The following is a 23908-nucleotide window of genomic DNA, read 5'->3' on the forward strand; positions in this document are numbered from 1 at the left end:
CTTCAGCACCACCGCGGGAGCCTGCTCCTGCTGCATCTCCTGCATGCAAAGGGAACGTTCATCTGGGCTGCGGCTCTGCGGCCTGCAGAGCCTCCTCGTGCAGGAAAGGTCAGGTCTGGTGGCTGCCGATTCCTTCTAACAGCTTGCATAAAAAGCTCCGTCTTTGGAAAAACCAGTTTCCCAGTTTAAAACCAAACTGAAGTCTTAGACTAAGCTGGTTTGGAGTGACACAGGGCTCTGTTTGGGTTGCAGCTCGAGAGCTGCCGGCCCTGCCCGCGTTACCAGGGCTGGCGGCTGCTCTTTGCTTCGTAGGAGCCTGACCCTGCCCTGCCAGTTCGTGGTTTCGGTTTTGCAGCAGCAGATCCCGGCTGGGGAGGGAGCAGTTTGCCCAGCTGGATTTCCTCTTTAAAAAAACACAAACAAAAAACCTCCACCCTACACAAACGCTTCGGGATAGCGAAGTTTCCCACCTCTTTTTTCCCCGAAGAGATCCAGTTAAGGAGCAATATGTGATCCTCCACAGCTTCTCGCTCTCTTGCACAGCACAGCAACGTAATTTTCAGTACAGAGTCTACGCTACATGCTGTGCCATTCGCCTTTAATACACAACACGTTCACAAGAGAGGAAAACGCGGAGACTTAGCTCTGGACTGGCAGTAAGTCACAGCAGATAGCCCTCGCCTCAGATGACCACGGCTCCTAGATATACTAACGCAGAACTCGTGCACCGAACCACAGCACCTCGCTCAGACGAAGGGAATCAAGAGCTCTTTCTTCTGGGCCTGGATAAACAGGGAGAGGATTAAACAGTAGAAATGAACACGCTTAACTGCAATAATCATGCTGGTAAGAGAAGAAACCCTCGTTTTGAAAGAAAAATGGCATACTACTATTTGCATTCAAGCCAAAACCTTTCCCTTGGTTTCACCCAACCATGGCTAAGAGTAGTTTTTATGGTGCAAAACGTATCATCAAGCTACTAAAAATATCAGGGAATTTACCAGAATAGCTTAGTCGATGCCTTTTGAAAAAGGTATATGATTCCTTCCCAGTGGCCCATTTTACTCAAATAAGCCACAGAAAAAATTGTATAAAAAGATTTATTGAAATTCATCAATGACAAACAGACATAAAACTCAAAGTTTGGCTCTTCTGGGAAAAAAAACTGTTGCAAATGTATTTATACAGATGAAATATTGACTAGGAAATACAAGTCACTTCTAAAGCTATTTAAAGAGGGATATGAAAGTAAAACTGTACATTCACTAGGTATTTTCAGTCATTTTACTGACTTCCACTAGGTAAGAAAATACAATTTTGTATTAGTATCTCGTGCTTGAGTGTATGAAAAGAAACCTCCTACCCTACATGCTGAACTGCCTCCTGTATTTAGGTTTGTAAAAATTTTCAAAGTATATAGCACAAGTGGAAGTAGTTTCTCATCACTTAAAATTGACTAGGTGTTATATATTACAGACCAAAATAGTACACACCTTATTTAAAAGGGTTGAAACATTTTTTTATTACAATTGTCAAATTCATTTCACTAGTAACTCAGGAATTAGGAACACTTTTTATATATATTTATATATATATTTAAATGCCTGCCATTTTCAGTGTATTGGCTATACCCTAGCCAAAAAAACCCAAAAACAAACAGAAAGGAAAACACACAACACACAGGGCGGGGAAGGGGGGGGACTGCAAATTCACCCCACAAACCAGATCCAAAGGAACACCCCAAAAAAACCAACAAAAACATTTGGTCACTATTTACAAACAGCAAAAATAAAAGGTACCTACAAAAGCAGGGAAAGCATTGGCTGAAAATGGCAGTCATTCACGGACAGGCAACAAATAAATCACTTTATCAATATGCCATTCTCACACCTGTTGCTGTGGAGGGATGCTTTGCCCAGATTTGCAGCATCCCCCAAAAAACGCTTACAATGTAGTTAGTGACTGGCAGCGGTGGAAGAATCCCAACAACCAATGCTATTCAGCTGTCTCAGAACAGAGTATCTGTATTTGGGGTATCATCCACTGATCTTACACTTTTTTGTCTTTTTTCTTTTTTTTTTTTTTTTTTTAAAAGATGTCAAACTATCCACTCCAATAATAAGAAACAAATTACCACTTGGTTTATACTTACTATTGCAGTTACAGGGACTAAGAGAGGGACAAAAAGAAAAAATTTAAAATGAATAGGAGGAGGAGTGGCAGTAAAAATAGTATTTTATTCCCTTGCCCACCCAGTCTGCTTCTCCCTCTCGTTCCCACAGCAACATTACAATCAGAAAAAAAAAAAAAAAAAAAAGAAAAAAAAAGGTTGGGGGGTGTGGGGAGGGGAAATACAGGGTAAAAACAGTCAAATCACAATAGGAAATTTTCAAAATAGGTTATTCAGTTTAGTCGTCTTCATCCCCTTCGTCTTCAGGTTCTCGTTTTCTCTTCTGTCCCCGTTCTTCATCTAGAAAATAAACCACAACTTGAATTATATCAGTGCTCCCTCACGCTGCTGAGGAGTTGAACAAGTTCAACAAGCTTCTACTTTGGCAACTGGCTGGCTATCAAAGGAGCAGGAAGACAAACATGAGCCTGCTTTTTAGAAAATGGTATTTTACTTTTTAAAAAAAATATTATTATTATCTCTAGCAAAAACTGGATTACTGCCGTACCGGGCTCTTCTTCATCTTCATCATCGTCTACCTCACCATCGTTGTAGCCTTCTTCATCCTCCTGGATTAAAAAAAAAAAAAAAAGGAAGGATTAAAAAAGTCGGTTTCAGTGCAGGACCTTTCACAATTTGGTAATATCCAACAGCACTTTACAACAGAGAAAGTCCTTGAAGCATCTTAAACAAAAACCAAACAAAAAGGCAGACGCTTCCCACGCACTTACGTAAGTGCAGTTTTTTGCTACAGTATAACTGGACTCTGGCCCAAGTTTCATTGCAGAAAATCACAACCCATCACAGCAGACACTTCTACCTTCAAGCCTTCAGCGAGAAAATGGTTTTATACCTCACGCTGACACGTAGCTGCAAATTTTGTTACGACGTCTTGAGTTTAGTAAAACTTGACGACTGGTCAGTAGGAGGAGGCACACATTGTAGGGGCAGAGAGAGGTAAAACACAAACAGGCATCTGCGGAGCCTGAGGAGCTGCTGCTGGTTTTGAGAAGAGGCTGACCAACCGTTCCGCAGTGGCAGTGAAGTATCTAAGGTTCTTTGGCTGGAGGACAGATAATATGACCTCCTGCAGTCAAATTTTAGCCCCATTCCCGGCAGTTGTGCTAACAGCAAAGGCTCAGCAGACTGTGACTGGCTCAGCACACCCTACGCGCAGGAGCTGGACTCCACTAAGAATTTAAGCATCCTGAAGAATCCCAAGGAACCTTGCTCCGAGAGCACAGGGTCAGTGAGTCGCGGACCACTCTCTCGTCTGTACGGCGGCTGTAACCCCAGCCCCTCGGAGGCACCACAAACTAGGTCTGCAGACGCTCCTGGTAGTGTTTTTGACATCGGCCCAATAAACAGAATGATTTCATGTCAATGGTCACTAGATGGCAGCTGGCTCATAGACAGGCACGCCTCAAAGCCACCCCCCGCTGTGATGCTTCTCAAGTAAAAAAGAAAGCACAGGCTTCAAGTACTAAAAGCCTCCAATATTCGGTGCATTTCTTGCCCAACTATTCCCAGTTAGAGAATGTTTGCTCCACACTCGTTATTAACTACATAAATCCTTACCTCCTCTTCTCCGCTCACATCCTCCTCTTCTCCTTCCTCCTCTTCCTCCTCGTCTTCTTCATCTTCTACTACCTGAGCGTCATCATCGTACTCCTCTTCTATACAGTCAAAAAAGATTAACCACTCAGACACTTAAAAGTTTACTTTTTTCCAATGCTGCCACCTGACACGTGACCTCCTATCGACACAAGAAGCAAACTGGAAGCATTGCTTAAGGGCAGGACAGAATTCAAGGCAGCTCCAGCTGCTAGGCAGGGCTAGATGTAGTCCTGTGCCTCTTCAGCCTAGTGACAGGGTAGTGTGGCAGCTGCACCCGTGGTCTGAGCTGCTCTGGGGCTGCAGGGGCCTTGACGGTAAGTCACAGCAGCCTCGGGACTGCTTTAGCTTCAGCTGCTCCCGTTCCCACTACCAATAGGCATTTTTGAGCCCATGGGACACTTGCAGCTCTTCATCTGCAAGCGTCCATCTGCTCCCACCAAGGATAGAGCAGAACTTTACAAGCCAACCATGCACTGGGAACCCTCCCCAGGGGACACCCCTTGCCTTTACATTGCCAGAACAAAACAAAAGGGTCACACACGATCCGTCTTCTAGGTTTGCAATCTCTTTTCAAGAGGAAAGAGATTAAATGCAACTAGCCCAAGCAACAAACCAGAAAGAGTTTTTCCATGCTGCGGGAATGGTGTTTTGGAGCTTTTTCATGCATTTGAATGCAGGCCCAGACTTGTGCTCTGATGAGGAGAATCTGTCCCTGCCGAAGCTGGCTGAACGCACGGCTCTGCAGGCACTGCCGCAGCACTCGCCCCTCTCACCAGAGCTCACATTCAGCACTCGAGGCAAAAGTGCAAGTCCAGCTATTCTGCTTTTGCTGTGCAGCTGGGTTTGAAGAGTCTAGCAAATTCCCCCAACTCAGCCAGATACTCATCCGACCGGTACACTGATGCCTCTGAGTGCAGTCTGCCGGGAAGGCAGCAGGGCACATACAGCACAGCGGGACCCACCGTGCATTTTCCTAACATTAAAAAGCTGCTTGCTGCTTCGTTAGTGCCTTTCACAGAGCTCGCCCCAGGCAGACTTCAATACACACACTCTCCTCTCTTCTGCTTGATACCAACTAGTTCACTTTGTCCTCATGGAGCAGCTACAACCTCCTATTAACGCCTTGGCTCCTTTACTTAATTCCTTGACTCAGCTACTTTTTTCTATGCCCAGCCTGGTTCTCCACCCTACCCTTCTCCGTCAGGCTCTACACAACTGCTCATACTTCCCTGATTGTACTGTTCCTGGAAAACTGCAGCGTGTGCATGCCGTCCTTTCTTACCCACTTCTCCCCTATGTCCTCATCCCCTGGGGTTTGCTGTTCCCTGAACTCTTTCAGTGTCTTACTGCTTGTCTTACTTGTCCTGGCCCTTTTCTTCTACCACCCTTTCACTCCCCACCTTTCACTGGAGATAAGACTGAGAAAGTAGCTCTTCCAGGCCCTGCCCATCTCCTCTCCCCTCGTGCCTTCAGAGGACACCGAGATACTTCTGCTTTACATCAGCCGGAAGGAGCTGCTGAGGACACCCTTCTCCTGCCGACAAGCAAGAGCTGGAAGCAAAACGTACCACGCAGCGTATCAACCTTTCAACTTACATACACCAAGCAGCACAAATTCACATACCATCTTCATCTTCCTCCTCGTCGTCTAAGCCCTCCACGTAGCCCTCTGCATCAGAGTCCGGTGCTTCTTTGTCATCCCGATCTTTCACTAGAGATAAGACTGAGAAAGTAGCTCTTTCAGGCCCTGCCCATCTCCTTTCCCCTCGTTCCTTCAGAGGACACTGAGGTACTTCTCCTTTACATCAGTCAGGAAGGAGCTGCTGAGAACACCCTTCTCTTGCCAACAAGTCAGAGCTGGAAGCAAAATGTACTAGGCAGCATATCGATCTTTTAACTTACGTACACTAAGTAGCACAATTCACATACCATCTTCATCTTCCTCCTCGTCGTCTAAGCCCTCCACGTAGCCCTCTGCATCAGAGTCCGGTGCTTCTTTGTCATCCCGATCGTAGCCGTCGAGGTATGTGAGTTGCGGGAGGAGCTTGAATACGTTTTCTCTATAATCATTCAAGTTGGTTACCTCGCAATTGAAAAGATCTAGACTCTTCAGGTTTTCTAACTTTTTCTGCGAAGAAAGAAAAGTCTCTTAAGTTCAGCGTTACAATAATCCTCTACAGAGCAGAGGATGCAACAGCAGCCAGAGTTAATGTGCTCAAGAGCTTCCCATGACAAAAGGGTCATTTTGGTCTCTGCCTACTAAATTGGCGTGGAACAGAAATCTGCAGTGCCTGGCCAGTGCTGCTTTGGTATCTGAGAGTGGAAAATGCTCTCTCTCAAGTTCAGCATCTCGCGAGTAGAAGACTGAAGTTTGGAATGAGGTAACGGTGCAAAATCACACATGCTGCGCGAGGCCAAGCAAAGAATAAATATCAGTCCAATCAGTTATCCCAAAAGCACAAGGCAAGACATGGGAGCCAGCAGTCGGGTATAAAGTACTGCTTTCAGTGGAAGAAGAAACAGACTATGCTTTGGACACAAGAATGTTGCTAAGAGAGACCTGAAAAATTTTAATGATTGTACCTTAGCCTTTCGAAAATGAAAAAAGGCTTAGAAATTGAACAGAAATTCAATTCCTGTTTTAAATTTTTTTTTTTTTTTGAGAAGGAGGCGGTCTGCATTGCCCACAGCACCTTGAAATACTAACAATAAAAGCACAAGCAGTTAAGGATTTGTATCAAGTCTTGTGAAATATCTCCCTTCTGGAGTTTAGCATGTACAGCAACGGTGACATCAAGGAAACAGTAAGCCTGAAACTGGGAGCAGTCACAATCTTCTCTCTCATCTGTTTGCTACGTGAGTTTAATTGCTCTGCTCTCCCCTTCTGCTGGGGGAAAGGAGATCCAAGATGGACTCATCTGAGAACTGCTCCTTGAGACATTTTAAGAGCAAGTATTTGGGAAATAAGCATGAGCCCAAACTCTTCATTTCTGGAGAGCAAAGGGCACACAAACCAAAAACTAGAAAACAGTGCTACCAGAATTGGCACTTGGATGCTTTTTGGAACCGCAACCTGACAAAACCTGAACTCAGCGCTTGACATAAGAAGCGTAATGACCGTGAGTAGGAGAGGTAATGGAAACGAGCAGGCAGAAGCTGGAAGCTCAGCAACCTCTGCCCAGCTGCAGTGAGCAAACCCATTACGGAGGCAGACGGCGCTGCGGCTGGCCCCTGCCACCACCGGCACACGCCGCGTCCCTGGGCAGCAGCGGTGGCTGGTGATTTCAGACCCAACGCTTTGGGGAAAACACAGCGAGCTGAAGCAGAGTGTCTGGCAGACGGACCCGCAGCCCACGCCAGCGTGGAAAGCCGCCGTGCTTCCCGCAGCGCCCGTGGGGAGAGCCCGGCGGCGGCGGAGCCGCAGCCGCTAGAGGGAAGCAGCCGCTCACGCTGCCGGCGTAGCCCCGGGGCACGGCTGCCAGAGAGCCCGGGGCCAGGCCGAGCCAGCCCCGCAGCAACCTGGCCAGAGAGATAAGCACCGAAGACACTCCACTGCAAGCTGCCTGCGACTTTCCAAGCCCAAAATGCCTCTACTCATCACAAAACAGGGTTTGATTTCACCCTGTACCGCATCAACTTACCAGCGGTTCTATTGTACCGAGATCTTTTATTTTGTTGCCGCTTAGATTTAGATGCGTGAGGTTTGGACACTTTTCTGCCAACACTTCCAGTCCTCCTGAGATTCTGTTGTCACTTAGCTCGAGCTAAAAGGCACATAAACAGCTTGAGTTTTTAGTGCAAACATGTATCACAAAGCAGTCTGGTCAGGTAAATTACGTTTTCATACAAACAGCTATTTTACATTCAATATAGCACAAAGAGGGAGGGATATGGCTCAGGACATTCTATTTACCTTCTTAAGTTTGTTTAACTTTGGTAAGTTTGCAACTGAGGTTAAGCCTACGTTGATTGTACTTAAGAATTCCAGCTCTTCAAACTCATCTGTAAGGCCTTCGATTTTGCCTTCGTATGACCTACAGTTGTCAAGAACGAGTTCTTTAACCTGGAAAAAGAGCAAGGCAAAATGTGTATAAAACGTTCTGTGTGGAGGATAAAGATTTCACCTGCAAGCAAAGGACGACAGAGATCAGGCAAAACCAAAAGGTATTCCAGTAAACGGGCAAGTATGCCAAAGGTTATTTTTAGTGTCCGATCCCTGCGTTTGCTGGCTTGCCAGGTCACTGATGTTTCAAAAACACAGATATTTGGCTTTGCTTCAACTGCCCACCTTTGTGTTGTTCTATAAATGGTGTGAACAGCTCAAAAACACGAATCCTGGCCTAACCGGTTTGGTTGTTGGAAGTAACATCGTCTTTGGTATATGCAAGCAATAAACATTCTAAAAAAATATGAAACCCATGTATTTATTTTTAAACTAACCTACACCTTTGACACTCCATACAACTCGTGTGCTATTACAACGTATCATCAGTTGTTGAAATAGCTTCTCTCTGCATGCAAAAATTATTCGAGCCTTTCAAGCGCGGAGAGATTGCTCTCTGCTGAGACACCCCCGAAACCCAACGGCAGGCACCGGCGATCCCAAACCAGGTCTTGCTGGAGCCTACCCTCGCCCCTCCTCATGACAGTAGCTTGGTGGTACTTCAGGGGAAGATCTTCTCCACGGAGGCAGCTCCTTTCTTGGGGAATTACAAGGGATGCGTCAGATGACGCTGGGAGGGGAGGTTCAGCGAGCACGGCTGCTGCTGCAGCGGCGTACCCCTTATCTCCCCTGTCCTGATGCGGCAGGGAGGCTCGAAGGGAGAGGTGAAGATAACGTCCCCGTGGGCCTCAGCAGCGCGGGACCTGCCCGACAGCCAAGGCTGGGCAGCCCCACAGCTGCGTACAGCAAGTTACAGGCTGCAGGGGGTTGCTGGGGTTTTGTTGGTTTGGTTTTTCGTTTGGGTTTTGGTTTGGTTTTTTTTGGGTTTTTTTGTTTTTTTGTTTTTTTTAAATAGAACACCACTCTTTTTGCAGGTGCTATCTTCAACGGACAGAAAACAGCATCCATGCAAAAGAGCCCCTAAATAGGCCCTACTCTGAATAAAACCACTCCTTTTCACCCTAAAGCCAGGTCAAGCTAATGGGATTCGAGTCCCTTAGTAGCCAACCTGAGTTTTCCTGGGCTCTGGGGAAGCTCTGATTCCACAGGAAGGGCCCCCCCATTCGGGAACACCCAGGCGTTTTCACACCCACAGAGAATTTCTGGGGGTTATTCCTCCCCTATGAAATACCCAGGAAAGCCCACCCTCCTGCGTGCACCGCAGACCCCGTCCCGCGGCTGAGGTTTGTTCAGAGGTTTGGCAAGGGAGATGGGGTGCTGCTTTAGGCGGAGGATGGGATAAAACACGTCTGCAAGAGCGGTGTATGCAGAACATGAGGCGACTCTTCAGTTCACACCAAGGACAGTTAATATGCAAATATTTAATTTTCTTAGTTTTTTTTATTACTGTAATCCCGCTGCACAGAGAAGAATCCTATGTAGTTTTATAGCTCCAAATCACATCCCTAGGTTTCTAATTAAATCCCAGGCACTGAAGTCAATAGGGAAGTCAGCCCAAAGCAACACGAGAGTACAAGTGATTCATTGAGAGTAGGAGGATCAGCGTTAGACAGGAAATACATTTTCCAAGAGTCTACAATTTTCCTAGAAGAATTATGATAGGGAATGACTACACAAAAGTCTTCCAGAAGAATTTTAGCCTGGTTAGAAGAAACCAAGGATCAAGTCAAATGCTCCTGATCCCACATACATCTATGCCACTGGGGCGGGGGGGGGGGCGAAACCCAAAACCCCAAACACAAACTACAAAAACCCCTCTTTACTTTGAAATTTGGACAGCAGGAAAGCCATTTCAAAGGCAAACGCACTTATCTTCTTACTGTAACAGTATTTAAGTATCAGGATTCTCCAGAGAGATCAATTTGGGGACAAATACAGAGTTTTCTCAGTCATCTGCTTCACACATACACACAGCTCCCGCCAAAAAAAAAAAAGGAAGAAAAAAAAAAAAGTAAAATAAAAGCAGCTCCACCCCAAACCCAGGCGTACAGCAGCTACATTTCCCCCTATCTGTGTCCTTGCTCACCAGCACACCAGGCCGCTGCCTGCCCTGTTATCTCCCTTGGCCAGCAAGGTGGCTCATCCGAGACGGCACCCACCTACAGACACGTTTCGGAGCAAGGAGGGCAAAGGAGAGAGCTGCGGTGCCGACCGTGCCGCGTTGGCGTACGGCTGGAGAGCCCCAACGTCTTTTTTTTGCTTTATCCTCTTTGCAAAGGAAGGCTGCAGGAGCAGACATAGGAAGATGAAGCAAGGCAGGAGGGAGTTCAGGGAGGGAAAATGCTCGCGGCTGCAGCAGCCAGCACAACTTAGGGTCAGCCCTGGCTTTGAGCTTTGCAGCAGACCAAAGGCACGGGGTGAAGCAGCACCGAAACCTCACACTGAGAAAGAGGGGGCCTCTGCCCTCGACCCCAGGAGGTGGGACAGCCCTTCGTCCTCCCCAGGGGCAGGATGGAGAAGAGGCAAACGGGGAATTGGACAAAGCTTCCTCAGGCATAGAGAGGAGATTTCAGGGGGAGCTGGAAATAGTCACGGATGCAGAAGAAAAACCCTTTAATATGGTGGCAGAAGAGCCAACCAGCTTCTACTTTTAGTTTGCTCTTTTTAACACGAGACTGCTGTTTGCTCTTTACCTTTCAGAAAACTTTGATACAGAACTGCAATGCTCTCTTCTTTGCAGTGCCCAGTACCAAGATACTGGGCAAAGGTACAGTCAAAACAACTCCACGGGGAAGCTATCATGGAATAAAACCGGCCAGGTTTGCAAGCGGTAGAAAGCTTGGAGGAATCGAAGAGCTCATCTGGGAACCAGCAGAGCATAAGCTCCTAACGCTCCAGAAGCGCAACTGCAGCAACGTAATTTCGGTGCTTATGTGGTCAGAGGTGTATTAACACACTGAATCGCTTCTAAAAGAACATGACTGCACAAAATAAAATTCAAGTCAAAATTAAGATGGCTTTATGTTCAAATAGATTCAAGAATCCCGTAGAAAATACACACATGCAAAATGAGGATGAACCAGGCTCGTGGGGCTTCTCCCAACTTCCCTTCCACGTGCACGCTCACTGCTGCATCGTACCCAACTCTCTTGCATACAGTACAAGCAGTAAAAACCGCCACCAGCTTATACAGTTTTTATAAGTATTAAAATTACCCCTCAGCTATTTGCCCACAGCCTCCCAGCCTGCAGTCTTGCGCATCCCGCGCTCCTCCCCTTCCACTCCGACTTGCCATCGCCTCCTTAAGCACCGGCTGTTTTGCCGTTAACCGGAGAGGGCATCGCTCCCCGAGGCCCCTCTGGGTTATTCACAGGGCACTTTTCCAAGGCGCTGGCTGTGGCACAGAGGTCTCCTCTCAAACCTTAGCCCCCTCGTGAGGACGCTGGCCCTCATCCAGGCACACTACAGCCCTGACGAGCGAGCACGTAACTGTGTCAGTGTACGGAGAGGGAGAAGCGGAAAGGTGACCTTAGTGAAGCTACATTCCATCTAAAACAGCTCACTACCACAAAAGTATGACAGAAGGACTAAAAACCTATCCCTCGTCTGTTTTTCAGAAGTCTTTGTAACTTTCAGGAAAATTCCAGCTCCTGAATCACTCTCCAAACATCTACTGAACTTCCCTGAAAACGCACAGTAAGACTACAATTTTTACATTTCTTTCCTTGTGTTCTGTCACCAAAACACAGAATAAACCTTTGCCTGACGAAAGCAGCCTGGGCGAGCACCCCTTCTGAGCCTTGTTATACACCTGAACGAGATGAGCGGGCCTCAGCTGGTCTAAACCGATTTGGTTGTATCACACGGTGGTCTCTGTAATATTACAGACACGCAGATGAGCAGTCACAATCAGGGAGGACAACCTGAACTCGTTTGGAGAGATAGGCTAAGGGAATAAGCGTCCTCAGCTAATTCGTGTTTAGCTGCACCAAAGGCAAGAAGATTCAATGTGCAGGAGTTGTATCGGGTCAACCTTATCACTGTCCATGCCACAACGCATAAGCAAATCAAAGCGCTAATTGGAGTAAGTACTAATACAAGTAAGTACTAGTCCAAGGCAGACCACATGAACTGTACTTATCTTTCCTCCCTCTCCCAAAAAACTGCTACACAGTGAGGAACAGCAGAAGAGCAACATGCCACGGGCAACCAACCACCACAGATAACACCGCAACACTTACCTGAATGGCTAAGGAAACACCCGCAGGTGAACGTCTAGCAGAAAACCTAACAAGCAGGTGGCTAGCTTGGTTCCCGTAGTACACTACCACGTCTTCGATAGCATTTACGATAAGGCACCATCAGGTGCTTGGGTAGGGGCACTGCACATTGCACAGCTTCAGCTGCCGAGCGTTTCTCGCCCAGCCTGCCCTTCCGCCTTGTCCTCTGCGTTCCCGGGCAGCTCAAGGCCCTGCTGCCCCTCGCCCCGTTCATGGGTGCCATCTGCCCGAGCCCGGGCTCCCTGGTGGTTCCTGTACTTCTGCTCAAGCGTTGCTGTGTGGTTTGCTGGTATCAGCCCGTCGTTTTCAGCAGTCGCGCGCAAGCAAGAAGATTGCAGCTTCTCCAACAAGCTCTTCAGACCACACGCCTTGGACCTGTTCTCCTGTGGTCATCCCAGTTTCTATTTCTGATGGTCCCAGACGCTTTCAGCACATGACATCACATCTCCGTTAACGCACGCTGCGCTGTTAACTGTGGATTACTGCATCCCCTGTATCTCTTCATGACTTTCACGACATCACACTCTACATTACTGCCTGCTTGATAACCAGGGACTCTTATCTGTTTCCTAGTATGGTTACTGCATTAAGCTATGTTCCCAAATGCATATATGGTATCCTTAATACAGCCACGGGGTGCACGGCGAGACTCCAACCAAGTCCTAGGGTAAGTACAGGCAACCGTGCGCAAGCAGCCACCGGATCTCATGGGACATGTCACCAGTGACACCTGGGACTGGCTCGCTGTGCACGGTGCCCGGCAGACCTTCCCCGCCTCCCTCTCCCAGTGCAGGCGGCCTCTCTGGAAGGGGCCCTACTCTCCAATTATCAACACGTACACGATCAACAGAATATAATTACACGCAGACAACTATTAAGCCGCACATGTTATCACCTTAACCTTTAATCTACATTTCCATTCTAACAGGTAAAAAGGCAAAGTCTCGACTTCAGAAAGCCTACAACCCATGAGCAGGGAGATCCATGAACTTGGGACTAAGTTCCCAAATCCCCGTCTGTAATTGAAGGCTTAACAAGGTAACAGAAGGACACAGTTGTGAATATAATTTTAAAAGATAAAAGGCAAATTTACAAGTACAAATACCATTCTGCAGGAACAGCAAAGGCTGTAACATCTCATTTTCAGCACAATGGACCAGATGCTTTTGAAGTGTACATTGCACATGGTACCCCTAGGACAGGAATATCCCACTATGTGGCATTTTTAATCAAAAAAAGCAGGTAAAGACGAGGGTGTTAACTCTGTCTTGCACTGCTCCCAAACTAATGATCCAGGGGAGCATTGAGGGAAGTCCTTGGTACCTCTGAGCCCAATGGACATTGCATTTGGAGGAGGGCAGAGCTGTGGAAAGGAGGGAGGGGAGAACAAGGGAAGCCTGTAAGTGGAAGCCAAGTCCAAATTAGTTTTGAAAGCAGAGACAGTTTTATTCTCTCCCAGATGCACCAACATTTCTTCAAGACACCTGGGTTTCTGTCTTCGGGGGTTTTTTGGTCTCAAAAGCCTGCATAGTCCATGCAAAGCCCTGCATTGCTCCACAGCAAAGAACGACCATTGCTGTCTACTGTAACCAGCCTGCCAAGGGTTGTGTCCTAGTTCTTGCACTGTATTCTAGATCTGTGCTCGTGCAGATTTGGGGATCCTTGAGCTGAAATGGATCTCCTTAGGTTTCTATTCCACTCAATTTGTGCAGCAAAGTTTAAGAGAAGCCAGCCCTCCACAGTCACGACGTTCTCATTTCTTGGGGAAGGCGTGGGTTTGACAAGGTTCAAGATAATGCCCAAGTCTTGCAAGCAGCCCATTGCTCACGCTTAGCTCCACAGCGATGGTAAGGATACGATGTTCTCCATGCTCAATTTTACAAGCTTCCCCCAAGATACTACTGGAATGAGTGAAACGTTGTATAATTTCCATTTCAGCTACTATCTGGAACAGGACTAGGTCAAAAAATAGTTGGCCTACTTAATACCTTGGGCTAACGAAGCCGCTCTGAAGGCTCGAAGACACAATGCAACTTCTGCTCTAAGACGGTCACCAAAACATAACCAACCTGAACTGATTTTTTTTTTTTTTTAAATGAAGATAGCACCACATGCCATTCGCCACCTGCATTCAAGATGGACCTTCAGCCACGCTAGGGCCCCCTGTGATTTAAACAGTCAGCAGAGCGAGGCTGCGCGAAGTTCAGCTCCTGGTGGAAAACAGCAAGAGACAGAGGAGGACAGAATAATCTCTAGCCCAAATTAGAGCAGCTGCTGGGCTGCTGTACACCAATTAAGACACACCTCAAGAGCTGTTCAGCCTTTCCAGGCTTGCCAGAGCGCTGCCCGTTCGGGCCATGCCCGCTCCTGCCTCTGGTGGGCTGCCTGCAGGCAGGGAGGCAGGCAGGTGCCATGGCACCGACTGCGCTAGCTCGGTGCCATGGGGGATTCCCCTTCAGCGGGGCAATCCTCAGCCGCTCCTTCTGGGCATCGTCCGGTGGAGATGCTCGGGGATGAGGATCTAGCCACAAATAGAATGAAATTTAACAGGGAAAGGAAAATTCCCATAGTGTTGACATCCTTTTCCTCCCCCAAGATACACCAGTAAAAAGCAAATCAGAATAAAGCTCACAGACACCAACCGCAGGTGACAACAGTGACGTTTTTTTCCTTGCCAAACCAACGTGATTTTGGATTTTGATACATCCCTTCAAGGCTTTATTATGAGTGTCTGAGACGACATATGTAGATTTGACTCACTTGCAGTACACGTCTCAAACTCGTTAGCCGGTGACCGTTTACCTTGCACAGGCTGTGGTCATTATTGCGGTGGGCAGAGAATCTGCAAATCCAGGGGCAGGGAGAAATGGCGAGAGAACACAAACCACCTCCCTTGAGATAAGGGCAAGACATCGAGCAGCCAGAGTACTTGAGAATCGTATTAGCAGAGGCAGTGACTGAAGGGAAGAGACTGGATGGGATTAATGCATCTACCTTGCAATTTGGACCATTACCGCCATTACGGACACCGGGTACAAGCGCAGAGCCTCACCGCAGCTGAGGACTTCAAAGCAGTTGGGGCTCAAGTTCGCAGGATTTCCCCCAGGCGCCCTCCCCACACCTGAACAAAGGCGTCCCCTCCACCAGCACTCTGCAACTGGCCCCTTCCATCCCAAGCCATTCACAACTGCGGAACAAAACAGCTTCCAGCACAGCCTGGCTCGACGGCAATCTGCTCCGCTTCTAGCCGCTTCGCCTATTCTATACCCATTCGGCAGAGCTGGAACTCCAAATTCGTGCAACGAGGTCATGTGAAACTACTACTGGACCTCAAAATTCATTTAGGGTTTCTCAAAATGACACAACCCCGTCAAACTTTCATATTGGAATCCCCTTCTGCGTCTCTTTCTTGGAAACTCCTACCAATACTTTTCAACACTTCAGAAGCCCAAAATTGAACCTCTGGCATCATGCCGATACAGTTTTGGTGCCTCTCGTATTTTTTACTACAAGCACCGATACACGTGGACAGGCACGGATCCCGATACTGCTGTCTTTGAACTACAATGCCACAGTTGTCATACGGGTTTAACTCCACGTTTGTAAACTATACCCTAGCAAGGCCTTTGTATTTCATTTAGTTGATCTAACAATCAACTGGAATATTTTCTGGGTTGCAGTTCTGCACGGTTCTCAACCCTTAACCATCCAGCACGCTTGAGAAGAGCGCCCGGGGAGAGGAGGGGCTGTGCACCGGCTCCTAAAGTTGGAAGCAGCAAAGTGCCATCAACATGGTACCGAGGCCCCGACAAACGACCGGGAAGGAGAGGTGAAAACCAGGATTTGCTCCAGGCGAGGGTGCAACCAAGGAACTGCATGAAAACATCTGCCGAGAAACCAAGAACAATCCGGCGACAACACGGGCATCTCGGTGGACATCTGTCACAGTCTTTGCTCAAGGATCTTGTTAAATCGCTGTCCCCAAGTTCCAAGTGACACAGTAAAATAGCAGTTTAAAGCCACCTTTTAACCCCCCCTCAAGCTGGGCTCTGTTTATGTTAACTCCCACAAGGATGAGCACAGTCGGTATCCTCTTTTTGCTGGCCACTCTGCACGTATGGGGAACCCTGCATCACCCCTACCCCGGCAAAAGGGAAGGAGCAGGGGAGGAGAGACGGGAAATTTGTGTTGTTTTGTTTGTTTGGTGCTTGTTGTGCATTTAATTTTTTTTTTTTAAATCAAAGCTGCTTTGTGTTCAGAGACAGCTTAAGGCTGCTTGCATAGCTCAGAAAAAATCTGGCTCCGTATCAATACATTTACTTTTTTTACCCTCTAATATTTTACGTAGTGTAGCTATGAACCCTGAAAGCAATACATATGGCTCCAACTAATTTTACGTCCCTTCGCTCTATTCTATGAGAAACTAAAGGTCCAAGTGAAATACATTAAGTGGCAGAAGGCTGAAGAGTCTTGGCAATTCTGACTACATCTTACACTCGTATCTAATTACGAGGCATCTCCAGTACTAAAAATCTTCCAGAAAGAATAATCTACTGTTGTCTTTCTCAACCCCCCCCCAACCAAGAAACCCCATGAGTCACATAAATATACTTTCACACATTTACAAGGGTCAGTACAGCCATATGCATAAGCAACACACTAATTAATAAATCGAGAACACACTTGAGGGACACGGAAAGCTGTTTCATTCAAAAGCATATAGCTAGTTTTCGTTTTTGTTTCTACTGTTAGCAGCATAACTCTGTAAAAACTCCAAATATTTCTTTAGACAGACTGTTTCAAACACGCAAGCGATTAGATTGCTTGATCTTTGCATTAAATGCTTTTTAATATTCACATTAATGTTGCTTGCTTCTCCCCTTTCTACAGATGGTATCACGTAGTGGCAGAGCACTTTGCTCTGCTCCTGGCCGGGGTGAGTGACTCCGCACGGGTCACTTCAGCTCCACGTCTCAGTTTCTCTCGATTTGAGAAAGAGAGCGCCTGATACCACATCCAAAGTGCTTTTCATTGACTGCCAGCTATTATTAAATAAAACAGAAGCCAAACGTAAGATTGCATTGCACCTTTAATTTGAAAATTCTTCAGCTGGAAATTTTAAGCGTTTTGCTGAACCGCTCGGTTTGTTCAGTTGCACGTACTCCGAACGGCCCTCAGCAACAAAGGACCAATGCGGAGACACACATAAAAAAGAAACACTGCATTTAAATTAAGACTAATTTCAAGAGCTGCATATTTAATAGGAAAAGCAGCCTCTGAAGATGTCAGCTGCTACAGAATGCACTGGCAAATCATACTTGCAAAAGATAAGCTTTTCCTAGCCTTTTTTATGGCTTTGAAGGGAAAGTGTTCGATAGATCGAGTCGATGGACAAACGAGTGCTCAGATAGAGAGCACAACTTTTACACAGTGGCGTAAGGCAAACCACTGAGGCTTTTTTTTTTTTTTTGAAATATTTCAAAGGTCATGCTTACATATGCAAGGGTTTCAGGACCGATTTTAGCAACCTAGTCAAAAAATACAGACTATGTATTTACCAGCTATTTTGTCTGAAGGATAGCAGAGCAAGAGAGGAGACAGGAAAAAATTATAGGCAGAACAAGTCCAGCAGTGTCACATAAAATAGCTGAGGAGCGCCCATCACTCCAAAGCACAACAAAACCATCACTGCTCTCTATTCCCACTTGAGACTCGTACCTCGCCGCAGACACAGAGAGTTTGGTTCACGGAGCTGAGCTGTTTGTCAGTCCAGACCGCTGAAAGCCACCACGCGCTCCCCAAATGGCAAGCCATCCTGGGCCGGTGGCAAGGAGAGGACCTCCCTTCCCGGCACCCCGGGCAAGTCCTGCTCCCTCCCAGACACGGCACTGGGATCCCAGTGGGGGCCTGGGATTCTGGCGTGCAAACCAGAGCTACTCCCATAACCTTCCCTTACTTTTATTGAATTCAAAAAACATTCAAGACATGGCACCCACACATTTCATAGGTCCAGTGCTTTATTTTCAGGCTTCTCCAACTCACCAATACCTGTACCTTTACGGCAGGAGGATGGGGGAGTAATCCACAGAATGAATGGAATGGGAAGAATCAGTCAACGTCAGCCTTATGGGATGCAAATACTTCAGAAAACAGCCACTGATACTCGTGCCACCATTCAATGTACATTTAAAGACACAGCACTGACAGATAATATGGTCTTTTAAATACAACAAAAGAGAAAATATTTTAAAAGTCCTAAATCCCTGCACACGATTAATGGTACCCTGAAACACCCATGAGATTCTGGTGTACATTTAGAGCAGAACAGCAGAAAGGTATGTTCTATTTATTAATATATAACACACAAATCCTGCCGCAGGGATGGATTATAATAGCTAGGCTTAACCCTAGAAGGCTTGTACTAAGAAGCTTTTTTTTTTTCCCCTTGTTTCAACAACTTGTTTCATTTGGTGGGCAGGACAAGAACCCTTGTTTCTTCAGGAGATGCATTTCTTGATGGACTACAACACAATTCCATCAATTAAACCCCAGCTACTTCTCTCAATGTATTTTTATCAAGCCAGTATTTGGACACACACCTGAATCACACAGAAAATTTTGTTAACAGTGACTGCACTTTTCATATTCCTGGTCAAAAGGGAATTCTCAGGAGTTGAGGGTTAAAAAAAAAACAAACAAACACCTACCGTTGCTACTTTCTAGCAGTATCACAAAGAAATGGGAAAATTAGGCAACCAGTTCTAGATCCATATACCGGTGTTTTTCAATTCTACGTTCATAGCTCCTTTCATATGCTTAAAGCTTGGTCCAGGTTAAGAGAAGAGAATTTGCCCAACACCTCCCTGGTCAGCCCAGTCGTCAGCTGTGAAACTAGTCTAAATTTCAGTGAGGACAGCTCACACATCGCACCCGTCCTCCAACCTGACGTTTGTGGGCTGCAGTCCCTCCAAGATGAGCATCCATCCATCCAGAGGATACTCATTGTAGAGGTTTGCATCTGGAAATTCAGAGCCGTGAAAACCAGCTGTTACGCAAACTTGGGAAGTCTGCAAAAAAGACAGCTACTACTTTGTACGTTTACACCCTGCTGTCAGCTACATAAGTGGTTAAAGTGACACAAGTCTGCAAAAACCCGTGATAATCTGCACATGCCGCACAGAGCCTGTGCATGATCTCCTGCCACCCCTGATGCAACCGTATCCCACCTTGTTTCAAACCTAGCAGGCATCCCCTTCCCATTTTGAGGTTGTTCAGCCTGCGGAAAGGAAAAAAGTATGTATCTGCACCCATACACAAGACCCAAATATTTTTTTAAATGCAGGTCTTTAAAGTGACATGTATCACTTCAAACTCTTTACTGTTGTTGCAAGTATCACAACATGGAACTAGCTTGGGGAAAAGAGCCTTTTTACTTATATTCTTCATTTGAAAGAACACTTTGGATAGATGCTTGCACCATACTTCCCTTCAGTGTTAAAATCTACAGGAAACCAGAGAGAAATCAGACTGTCAAACAAGTTTTAAAGTGCAACAGAGTTGGAAGAACTGTAAGAAATACTCAGTGTTGCAGTCAGTATTTTATCACTGTCACAATTTTGAGCTGATAAAGCACTAAATCCTCAGACTAAATGAACTGGTGGGGTAGCGCTAAACCAGAGAAAATGAGTTTTGTGCATAATTTCCAAAACCTACCTCTGTGTCACACAACTGAGAAGAGCCTTAGTACTGAGCTTGTTTCACAGTCTTGGCATTTTACTCGTGAGTTTACGACGGGCATCGAACAAGAGCGCCCACAAACACGCCTAGGTGAGCACCCCCTCTGCCAGGTCAGTAGTTACACCGCTACCGGCTGATGGCTCTGGAGGAAACCCACGTAAAATAACTGTACCTGGCCAATTTCTATTATAATAGGAAACCACGTTGATAAGATAAGCAAAGTGACAAAGGCTACGGCAAGTGCACTACCGTAAGCGACCATTAAATGTAATGGGATAAAGAGTTGAAATACCTGGGCAGAAAGGAGATGCGCAAGCTCAGCTCTGGCTGTACAACACACAGAAAAAACAAATTTCAAGCACCAAACCCACCCAGACCTCTCAGCAACACTGAATTCATACAAAAATAGAGGGAAATTTAAAACAAAACAAAACAAAACAAACAAGCAACAAAAAAGTGGCTGAGGAAGAAAAGGAAGAAATAGCTCCTATACAATCCACTTCAGGACGTTTATATTATGTTTTATGAGTCAACATGTAACCTTACAGAATTATATGACTTAACAGCTGGCAGCAGCTAGCTCAGCTGCACAGCAGCACTCAGTATTCCACACAAGAACCGTACCAGGCAGATCAAACTATAAAGTATTAACACAGACTCAGAAAGAACCACGCCACCGTACCAACATCCTATTCTCTAACTTTGATTTACAGAAAGTTTTGATCCTGTACGCTCTGATAACAGGATATGTTAAATATAAGTTGTACCGCAAAACTTAAGCGCACATTGGGCAGAAGCTCCAAAACAAGTATATTCACGGTTATTTTCACCAAGATTTATTTACATTACACTTAAAAGTTTGGAAATAATGATCCCCCACAGGAGGAGGAGAAATATTGCCTATCTATCACAGTAGAGACTAATGACAACAATTCACAGAACCATCCTGTTCATGCCCAAAGACTTACTAAAATCCACAAATAAATGACACTGCCATTAGAATCGCTTCTCAACCCCAGTTCCAAGTATTTTAGCTGAAGCAGTAGCTGGATTTAGCTGAATTTTATTTTAGTGGGTATTTTACAGGAACGGACTTCAAACCGTACACTTAATTCTCCACGACACGAAAGCACGTGCACACATCTGTAATCAATAGCTTTACAAAGCAGACTCTAAACAGAACAGCATTCCCAAATGGCATCTCTATCCCCTTTCCTGTGAAACCAGAAAGATTTGGCTTTATAATGGAGGTGATCACCTTGGGAGGACTGATACACATAACTCATTGCCAGATTAAAGGCTAGCAGGTAAAAAGAAGTGGTGACAGGTTAAATAAGCCGTATTTTACAACTAACTGCCGTTGATTCCGGAGTTACTGAGGAACAGCGAACCCCCACCAGATCAGAGCTCTCTCAACTTTCTTTGGCGTATGCCAGAACAGAAACTGAACAAAAAAAAAAAAGAAAAAAAAAAAAGAACAAAAAAAATTAAACAAAAAAAAGGAACAAAAAAAAAAGAACAAAACCCAAGCGTGGAGGGAAAAAAAGAAAAAGTCAGGTTTATACCTAGCACACTTTGGATCAAGTCTTTAAACCGTATGTCTGTGTTTGAAATGGGGAATAAGCCTCCAGCAGCAGGAGCGATGGACAGATCGATGAAAACCAGTGGAAAAAAGGCCAAAAAAGGAATTGAAAAACAAAATTAAAAATATAAAAAGGAGCTCCAGAAGCAGAGACCTACCTTCCGCAGGGCCCTGCCCAGGAAGAAGGCGCACTCCCAGGGCCGCGCTCCCCGGCCGGGGGGGGTGCAGGCCCCTCGGGGAACCCCCGGCCCCGCTGCCGCCCGGGCGGGGCGGGCAGGTGCGGCCCGGTCCCCGCGGCAGGCCGGGGGGGCGGCCTCCCACAGCAGCACCCGCGGGTTAAATAAAAATAATTAAAAATAATAATTAAAAGGGGAGGGGGGGGGGGGAACGGGACGGTGCCTTTTTACCCTCCTGGCTCGTCCCGCTGCGGTCGTCACAAGCCTCCTCCCGCCCCGCGCTCGGCGACAAAATGGCAGCCCCGGCGGCTGGCAGTCATGTCGGAGAGGGCGCCCGGGCGCCCCGCCGCCGCCGCCCGGCCCCGCCGCCGCAGTGCCGGCGGGAAGGCCCCCCTCCGCCAACGCCTCATGTCGCACAGCCACACACCGCCGCTCCCCCCGGCCTGCCAGAGCGGGAACCGGCGGGCGGGCGGGCCGGGCCGGCGGGGCTCCCCTCTCACGGCTCGGCGGGGAGGGCAGCGCCGCCGCCCGCGCTCGGCCGTTCCCTCCGCCGCAACTGAGGAGGAGGAGGAGAAGAGGAGGAGGAGGAGGAGAAGCGGGGGGGGGGGGGGGGGGGGGGGGGTTGGGGGGAGAAAAAAAACATGGCGCCGCGTCCTACTTGCGGTGTGGCGCTGGCGGCGCGGGGCCGGGAGCGGCTCGGCGGCGGCCCCGCTCGCCTCCCCGTGCCCCCCGCGCCCGAACAATGAGCCCCCGCCGGCCGCGCAGGGCCCGGCCGGGCCGCGCCTCGCCTCACCGCCCGCCGGGGACGGCGGCGTGTGCCGCGGCGGTGGCGGGAGCCCTCCTCCTCCTCCCCCGTCCTCCTCCTCCTCGCCCAGGAGTTTTTAAACTTTAAAGCGCAGGTTACATCGACCTGCCCGCCTTTGTCCCTCGGACACCGAAAAGCCGCGGGGCCGCCGCCTTGCCTCCGCCCTCCCCCCCGGAGAGGTACGTTCCCCCCCGTTTCTTCCCCCTTCCCGTTCCCCTTCCGCGGCGGGGCCGGGGCGCACCTCGCCCTCCCCGGCCATTATGCAAGGGCCCGGCGGCGGCGGCGGCCCCGGCGGGGCGGGGAGGGGAGGGGGCTTCCCCGCCGCTGCCCTCAGCCTCCGGGGCCCGAGTTCGCGCCCCGCCGGAGCGGCCTCGGGGCCCCGCCTGCCGCCGGGCACCCCCCGCCGCCGACTCTTTCGGGGGTTTGTTGTTCCCCCCCCCCCCTTTTTTTTTTTTTTTTGTCCTGACAAAGTTTTTTTCCCCGCTCTCGTTTATTCCGCCAGACGCGGAACAACAACCTGAAGTCCGGCCCCGGGGGAAGGGGAGGCGGGGGGGGGGGAGAAAAACACGCACACGCACACGCACACATCCAGCCTTTTTGTGCGTGTGTGGGGATGGAGGGGGTGGAGAGTGCGTTTATTTCTTGCAATATTTTTTTTATTCAACGCTCGCGCTACCGGCGGCGATACCCGATCGCCAAAAACGCTAAGCATTGCTTTAAAATTCTTTTCTTTTATCTTCTCAGCATCTGGAGAGAGGGAGAGAGAGAGAAAGGGCGCGTTCATGAGGACTACAAAGTTACAAATATGGCTCCCCAGTCTCTCTTGCCTGATCACTGCAAAGAAATGAAGACGCACTTTAAACTAAACCATTCGCAACTCACTCGCAGTCCCTGTCTGCCTCTCCCTGCCCAGCACCCAGTACAAATATTTGCCAACTAAACACGGCGAGCGAGGAGCACCAACTTATTTTTATTTAATGCACGGCGAGCCCCCTGGAAGGCATCGCACGCCGGCGGAGCGGGGAGCAGCCTCCAGTTTCCCCCTCAGCCGTCAGGCGCCCGCCTTCGGGCACCCCCGAATCGGGGGGCACGGCACGGCCCCGCACACACACACACACACACACACGCACACACACACACACAGGTAGGCACCTCAAGGGCAGCAGCAGCCGCTCCGACCCCCGCGGGGCTGGGATGCACACGCACACCCCTCCCCCCCTAAAAAAATAAAAATATTAAAAAATTTAAAAAAAAAAAAAAAGCAGGATGGATTTTTATTATTATTATTTTTTTTTTTTTTGCATTGCTTACATCTGAGGGCGTCCTGTTCCGCAGCTCTAAGTGGATCCTTTTCTTCATGTCCATGGCTGGCGGGAGTCGCGGGCGGTCCCCGGCTGGGCTGGCGCAGTGACACCGGTGCGGGCCCCCCCAACGCCAGCGCGGTCAGGGACTTTGAGGGCTCAACCAGCTCCGCTCGG

General features: G+C 48.0%; 1 protein-coding gene across 1 annotated transcript; it reads right to left on the reverse strand.

Moving 5' to 3' along the window:
* Positions 1–1086: 1086 nt before the first annotated feature.
* On the reverse strand, positions 1087–23873 carry ANP32A (acidic nuclear phosphoprotein 32 family member A). The gene is made up of 8 exons (XM_087744401.1): positions 23742–23873; positions 7701–7850; positions 7429–7551; positions 5717–5915; positions 5412–5510; positions 3749–3846; positions 2679–2739; positions 1087–2470 (listed from the first exon to the last, which is right to left on the reverse strand). The coding sequence occupies exons 1-8, from the start codon at positions 23793–23795 to the stop codon at positions 2409–2411; spliced, it is 846 nt and encodes a 281-aa protein (XP_087600527.1). The 5' UTR covers positions 23796–23873; the 3' UTR covers positions 1087–2408.
* Between the last annotated feature and the right edge of the window lie 35 nt (positions 23874–23908).

Source organism: Nipponia nippon, unplaced genomic scaffold (genome assembly GCF_047370975.1).
Source record: "Nipponia nippon isolate SJK-2023a ecotype South Korea unplaced genomic scaffold, ASM4737097v1 scaffold_9, whole genome shotgun sequence".
Classification (NCBI taxonomy): Eukaryota; Metazoa; Chordata; class Aves; order Pelecaniformes; family Threskiornithidae; genus Nipponia; species Nipponia nippon.